This window comes from Sinocyclocheilus rhinocerous, unplaced genomic scaffold, assembly GCF_001515625.1.
Source record: "Sinocyclocheilus rhinocerous isolate Xijiao unplaced genomic scaffold, SAMN03320098_v1.1 scaffold2283, whole genome shotgun sequence".
Classification (NCBI taxonomy): Eukaryota; Metazoa; Chordata; class Actinopteri; order Cypriniformes; family Cyprinidae; genus Sinocyclocheilus; species Sinocyclocheilus rhinocerous.
In genome coordinates, this window is record NW_015650329.1 from 390711 (window position 1) to 398697 (window position 7987).

Genomic DNA, 7987 nt, shown 5'->3' on the forward strand with positions numbered 1-7987 from the left:
CAAACTACATTTCCTTTCTGCTATTCTGTCCAGCTCCTCCATTATAATACGGAAGTATACGTGTGTGACTGTGCGTGTCTGTAAACTCGCTTCTTACGATCATGTGAGACAGGCCAGATAAATATTTAAGGGTGTTTTGGCACAAACAGTAAAAAAAAGTCCTTAAAACATTTGAAAGTGATGCAAAAACCCACATTATGTAATATCATTTTAATATAGATATTATTTACAGGTATCTATACCAAATAAGTAGCTTGTGAGTAGTCAAGTCAAGTCACCTTTATTTATATAGCGCTTTTAACAATACAGATTGTGTCAAAGCAACTGAACAGCATTAATTAGGAAAATAGTGTGTCAATAATGTGGCAGAGTACATACCTATTTGCTTGTCATCTGTCAAAAATGCTAGACACAAGACTGAAAAACTTTTCCTGAATGAATCAAATTTAAATGGCCTATGCATCACACAATGAAAATAGCTTTGTTTCAACTTCTTATGTAGGCAACATTTAAAGGGATCATAGATGCAGAGACTGTTGCATAAGGTAGGGAAGGTAGTTCCATTTAAGCCAGGATTCTGTCTATGTAGGCAGTAGGCAGCAAGTCGCAGCATTCTTGCGGCTCAACTGGTAGAGCAGTCCGTGTTTCTCAACCCTGTTCCTGGAGGTACACCAACAGTACACATTATGGATGTCTCCCTTATCAGACCCATCTATTTCAGGACTCTCAGACTCTCTTAGACTCTTCCATGTCTTGGACTCTTTACTAACAAGCTGATGAGTTGAATCAGGTGTGTTTGAGCAAGAAGGGTTTGAAAATGTGTTCTGTTGTTGTGTCTCCAGGAACAAGGTTGGGAAACACTGGTAGATAATGGTTCGATTCCCAGAGAACATTTTGCATAAATTATAATAGGTTTGCTGAACAGATTATTAGGTTTCATTTTAACATCTTATCATGCTCAGTGTAAACAGATCTATTTTCAGAGCAGCTAATAGATCTAACACGTCTCTTCCTCTATCAGGTGGTGCCTTGGTCATGTCAGAACAGAACCATGCAGTGGATTCATCCGTGCATTATAACATTCCTGAGCTCCAGAGCACACCGGGCCGGTCCAAACCCCACCCACACCCTCCTTCTTTGCAGCCCAACGGACAGCACTGCCCCCCACACCCTTCCCGCCAGGAGCTCTCCACAGAGGAGTCTGAGGAAGAGGATGAGGAAGATGACACAGAGGAGGACGAGCCCACTACATCTAGGTGGCAGGGCATTGAAGCCATCTTTGAAGCTTATCAAGAGTATGCAGAAGGTAAGATGTGTGTTCAGGGGTTTGAGTCCCTATCAGTACTGATGCTTGATGGATATCATAGTTCTGGCCAACAGAAGAGCAGCAAATTCTTAAGTTGTGGTGTGTTGTTGTATGTGATGCCAGGGGGCTTCTTGAGTGTAAGAGAAGGACCCGAGGAGTCTTACCGCTCCCTGTCTCTTTCTCTCTGTTTGACTCTAGAGCAAAGCATTGAGCGACAAGTTCTCCACAGTCAGTGCAGACGGCTGGAGGCGCATCACTATAATCTCAGTCTAACCGCTGAACAGCTGTCACACTCGATAGGGGTAAGAAACACACACAAATGCTAACATCTCTTAGAACCAATTTATACCTGATATTAAGGTGCATTTCCAATGGTCTGCCAAGACACATTACTGTTTCCATTTCAAATGTGTCTCCTTTAACCTCTTTTGATCACATTTTGTTGAGATACTGTCCTTTTATTTCATCACACTCTACTTCACATTCATGGGAATGCCAAGTGCGGTGCACAAATACTGTTGAATGAACATACCCATGTAATGCAGTGTTAGATCATGACTCCACACCAGAAATATTAGATCCAGCCCTGATTGCCAGATCCTGTCAGAAAGTATCTGTTTTGTCAGGTATCTGTCTGATGATGTCTCATGGGTAACGTGTGTATTTTTTCTGTAGGAGCTGATGGCTCAGAAGCAGAAGCTTGCAGCCGAGAGGGAGAACCTACAGGCAGAGCTGGAGCACTTTAAGAAGTGCCTGACGCTGCCGCAGAATCCGTGGTCTAGGCGGCACTTAAAGGGCTATCCACCCAGGTGACACGCTACGGCACTCATACAACCCCCCACATCCCTTACAAACCCCCAAACCCAGACTCATGCTCAGTCCACTCCGAGAGCCTGGAGAGTGATGGTGAGGAACAGAAGATCTGGCCCACGAATTTGCCATCCACTGACCTCCCCTCCGATGCAATCCTGTGGGCAAAATCACACATGAACACAAACAAAGCCTCTGAATGCCTCCAATTTGCAGGGACAGCCATACTGCATCATAGAGAGAGAAGAACGCCAGTCGAAATGCAGCTCAGCCCACCTGCCATCTCTTTTAACATGGAGGTCACGCCTAGAAATGCACTTAAAGACAACAAAAAAATAACCTGAAGAACTATCTGGAGGTACTGTGTTATGACAGACTACTCTTTATGATCTAGGGAAGAAGAAAAAAACATCAAATAAATAAAGGAAAATGTTTTATTTCAAGATTTAGAATAAAGTTTTTTAAAGATGTGCTTCAGCATTGTATTGTAAATAATTTCAAAACAACAACGAAAAAAAGATTTTTGTATGTTTTTAATTACTTAAATCATTGTTCTTTGGAAGAAAAAAGCCTGCCATTTTTTTTTCTAATATATTAATGCTTCTGGGCGTTAAGCAAAAGGTTTACTTTTGGTGTTTGCCCTGCTGCTGGTCAGAATAACCCTTTCAGGACTCATGGAGTGATGACATCACTTCCTTTTTGCCTGAACTACAGTAGCAATGGCCCCAGGACATACCGCCAACATTTTTCTCTCAAGGCCATTACAGGATAACTTGAGTCCTGCATTCTGATGATATACCCACTGATATGTAGGACCCAGGACGTCTACTGTCTTTTATCATTGGCTAGTGGTCACCTGTCTCTCAAAGTTCCAGACTGCTAACACGGAGTTGTCTTTTTTGTCATGAAGCAGCATGCAGCCTCTTTTTGGATTTCTCTTTCATTTAAGTAAAGGGAGTTTGTACTAGAATGTGATATTCGGAAATCTATATCTCACCTGTGTGCACAGAGAGCTCAAGCGATGACAGTCTGTCAGGAACTGACATGCACAAAAATTAAATCCATAAATGTTGTACAATAATAATTTGTTTGATATACAAACCATTTTTGCCATTGACAATTACTGTGCCAAAGTTTCAGAGGTGGCATGCCAAAATGTTGAAAGCAAAGCTTGATCAATTTGAAGGATTGAGTCAGTCTCCTGCTGAGAGTTAATTGGAAAATTGCAAAAAAAAATTCCAAAAAGTAAAAAATCTGCTCTGCCCGAAGACGTTCTTGTTTGCCAAGTTTTTTATATATATATATATTAGGGGTGTAACGGTACACGTATTCATTCCTGGACCGTCTCGGTACGGGTCTTTCGGTTCGGTACGCATGTGTACCGCACGAATACAGTGTTTTTTTTGTTTGTTTTTTTTCTTCTTCTCAGGAAATTCAAATAATAAATGGCGTTTTGACCGTCTTTTATGTGGCATGACAGATCGCTGTATAAACGCCTTAGAGAGCCGCTTCTGTTCAGAAACGTGCTGGTTATATATATCCATTGTTTTTGAATGGCGCATTTTAACATGACCACGAGTCATTGACAAAAACCATTAATATGGGCCTTAAATGAATTCTGACTGCCTGTAATATCTTTAATTTTCTACCTTTTTTATATTATTCTCTTAGATGATGTAGAATCTGGGAATGACACACCTGTTTGTTTTCCTGCCACTTAATCCAACCCCCATCACATGTGCCGCATGTATCTCATGTATACAGCACCGCATACAGCATGCAGTTATAGACAGACCACACGCCGTTTTTTGATCAGAATTTAGTGCAAGGGTAAGACACAGAGGTGTCTCAAATGCATCTTTGAAGCACAGGTGAGGAGTTTGCTTGCACTGTCATTTATTTCGGCTATGCTGACCCCGAGCAGGCGTGCCATCAGTTTGATCACTTTGTGTGTGTGTGTATCTGCTTCACACAAAGCACTGCCACTGCCTGATGAGAGCATATGCAAACCTGCCCAATGCACACACACAGTCACACCCAAACTCAGTGGAGGATGTTAGATGCTGTGAAACCATGGGGGTTTTTAATGTTTGTTTTTCTTTTTTGTTTACTTTTTTTTTATGTACTTGTTTGAATTCATTGTAATGTAATATATTCTTTGTTGAGTGTAGTAATTAGGTATTTATGGATATATTGCTGTAATTTCAGACAAAAAAATTAAATATTGCAAAAAACGTGTTTGCTTTGTTTTATTTATTTATTTATTTACAACAGTAATTCTCTTCCAAAATTCTAGGAACACGTCATACATAAAAACGCATTGTCACTCATCACACAGACTTTTAAACAAATACCAGATCATTACAAGTTTTGTTTTTTTTTCTGAAGAATCTTGGATTTTTATTTATTTTATATTTATTTATTTTTTCAGAATTCCTTCGCAAAACTCGAATGGAATTGTCACATACACGAATGAATGTATGAAGAAGAAAAAAACATATTTGAGGCATACAGAATTCATTATATCCAGAAGGGACACATCATCGTGGTGGTCACACACTCTCCACTTTTTGGCTTCAAAATTGTGTGATGTACAGTAAAGTGGACAGCGAGTTTCCATTTTTCTCACTTGCTCTCAGCAGATTTTTTTTTTTTTTAGATCTTAAGTATTCTTCAGTAAAGTATGACTACAAATGAAACATTATTTAATCCCTTTTTTGTTTTTGTGCATACCTTTGCAGGTTGAAGCACAGTGCGCAAGATGTAGACGAGGTGCTACCTGAATAAAATGGTGAAAGCAAAAATTAGTCAACATCGTCTTGTGATCTGAACAATGCCACTCAACTGTGTGCAAGAGAGTTTGGACCACAGTAAAAGTAGTACAGGGGGGTCAGCTACAGTGTAGCATCTGTTACTATTTACATGCCAAGACACAGCAGTGGTCACGAGTTCAGATATAATTCCATACGGTCATCAGTAATACATTTTCAAAAATCGGTTTCAGAACATTTAAGCAAACTTCAGCCCGTTTATGTTTTACTACATATTGCAACAAGGCTGAAAAATGACAGATCAATCGGATAGAGAATTTCTCCATTATTTCAGAACATCTCAGTAGTCCTGACTTCTGCCCGGCTGCAGGTTTGAGCGCAGTTTATACATGTAGTTCAGAGAGTCCAGCAGAAATGAGCGTGTGGTGTTGATCTCCATTAGCGTGAGATTATCCAGCTAAAGAGATAAAGAGAATGAGAGTTTATCAAACAACTGACATCTCAATGTGACTAAATCAAACCAGTTAAAGAGAATGAATAAATTTGAGGGATTTACACCCTGCATTTAAGTTTTTTTAGGCCTGCTTTTAACCCTGGGTAAAATAACGTTTCACACTAATTTAGAAAGGGGTTAGCACCACAGTTAACCCTGAGACATGAAACTCCTTCTCTAGAAGACCGTTAGCATGGCTTTTGCGTGGTTAACTCCACACTGCTGTGTCAAATGTAGACAGTTTGCAGCAATGCAGTGTTAGAGCATAACAGCCAGTTGTTCAGTAACAACCACTTATAAACTGAACCATGGCCGCCTTTAAATATTCATGTGTATTACACAGTCACAGAAATGTGCTCTATTTAATTCCAGCATTTGAGAGAAAACGACACAAAAAAAAGATGGACTCAACATTAACAGGCAGAATTTGGGAATATTTAATTATGTTCACATGTACACAGAGTAAATATTCTTCTTATACCATACAGAATTAAGGCTGATTTATACTTCTGCGTCAGACCTACGCCGTAGGCTATGTGTCAGTTTTCATTTATACTTCTGCGTCGACGTGCAGTACACATGCAAACGGCTAGTCTGCAGTGTCCACGGGCATGTTGCTGGTGTAACCCGCAGTACCACGGCAAAAGCCGAAGAAGCGGCTCGCATTATAGCCGTGACGGCGGCAAATAAATATCAAATCATTATTTAAAACTACAAAAAGGAGACAACAACGGAACAGGAGAAGATGGCATTCTCTCAATCTCCACAAGGACTTGTACCACGGAAGATCAACATTGTTTGTCGCGGACAACTACTGATGTATAATGCTATGTAGTATAATAAATGATAAGACTCCACAAGGACTTGTACCACGGAAGATCAACATTGTTTGTCGCGGACAACTACTGATGTATAATGCTATATAGTATAATAAATGATAAGACACTTGTTCTTTGCTTTGTTTTATTTTATATAAGAAGGTGTAACAGTAAAATATATTCAAGTGCACACACAAAACTCAAGTACATACGGAGGGAGGGGTTCTAGCTAGGGATATGCCGGTATCAAATTCTCATGTTGCGATTAATTGCTAATGCTTTTATCACGGTATACGGTATTATCACGGTGTTGGAATTTAGTTGGGAAAAAAGTGTTGTCATAATACAGTATAACAGGTTTAATAACATTTTTCTTATAACAAAAATAACTGAACATTTAAATGCAATAATCTAGTTCTAGCAGACCAATCACAGCACTTGTGGTCCGTGTAGAATTGATGCGCTGTTAAGATTTTTGGAGAGGTGCACGTCAGGCTACGGCGTAGGGTGTGTATCTATGCGTAGGCTACGGCGTAGGTTCGACGCAGAAGTATAAATTGGGCTTTAGAACGAGCCGTTTTAGGTAGGCATGGTTGACTCTTAACTTTTATAAAGAATATCTTGACTTTGCCCTATCAGTGCGGCTCCCATGAAAAAAATAGTGAAGACCACTGCTGTATGGTTTAGAACTCAAACACTCCTCTGTAGTCCAACAGAAGCATTTACTAAACTGCAAAAATGCCCCCCCATGAAATCTTTACAATTGAATCCGAGCCCTGGAAATATAAACAAATGACTGCCCATATTTACACATCTACTAAACCTATGGTGGTCATTATGGTCAATAAAAAAAAAACTGATAAATCTATAAATATTCATAGAGAAAAATATATATATTTCAGTTCTTAAGTTTAAAGGTCTATTAGTGTGACACTGAAAAAAGACTGTTTAATTCCAAGGCACAGAAAAAGTGAAAACACCTTTCCCTTCACCTTTTCACCAAATCCAACATTTCAATAGATTTATAGAGGTAAAATAATGACAAATGTCTTTGGAAAAAGAAAGAAAATGCACTGCATCGCATTTTAATGCATTGTATTGTCAGGGCTTTCATTTTTAGGGACTGAAATTCAACGTTGTATATTTAGGATGTTAATCATTTAAAACATTACACAATTTAATTATTAAAAATCCAACAATCCATATTCACCTTCCAGACTTCACTTCAGACTTTAGCCTGTTTAAAAATATGAACTATAATATTCAACAGGCAATATTCAGTTCCTTTTATTTCTTGTGTGAATATTTTTTGGGTGTGGTATATTTTTAATTGAATTATTCACAGCTTAAATATATGGTTCACTGTTGAATTTCATACCCTGAAAATCTGTAAATGCAATGCATTAATGCAATAACTAGCAATGCAATGCATTTTTTAATTAGTGCAATTCAGCATACTTTTTTCTTTCAAAGACATTTGACATTATTTTACTTCCATAAATTTTTCCATGACTTTTTATGATTATAGGAAAAATACTTTTTCCCTCCATCAAAGAAATTGCATTTATAAATAGCAATTTCTCATCACCAAAATGTTTTTGAATATGAATAACAACTTTGAAATGGCCTAGAAATAAATTTTAAATTCTCTGATATTTTCAGATTTTTCATAGCCATGGAAACCCTGCCACGTTCAGAGCGTGAGTCCATCAGACACCCATCAGATTTTATGTGGTTCTGATTGGAGCCCGACCGATATATCGTTTTGCCGATATTATCGGCCGATATG

The 7987-nt window shown here is 38.6% G+C and overlaps 1 protein-coding gene across 1 annotated transcript in view; it reads left to right on the forward strand.

Moving 5' to 3' along the window:
* The window catches only part of LOC107711758 (genetic suppressor element 1-like), a 274061-nt gene extending 271552 nt beyond the window's left edge, over positions 1-2509 (forward strand). The window contains exons 15-17 of the mRNA XM_016516806.1: positions 1022-1306; positions 1505-1608; positions 1982-2509. Coding sequence (XP_016372292.1) covers positions 1022-1306; positions 1505-1608; positions 1982-2119 — 527 coding nt within the window. The 3' untranslated portion in view covers positions 2120-2509. The remainder of the gene's footprint in view (positions 1-1021; positions 1307-1504; positions 1609-1981) is intronic.
* Positions 2510-7987: the final 5478 nt, after the last annotated feature.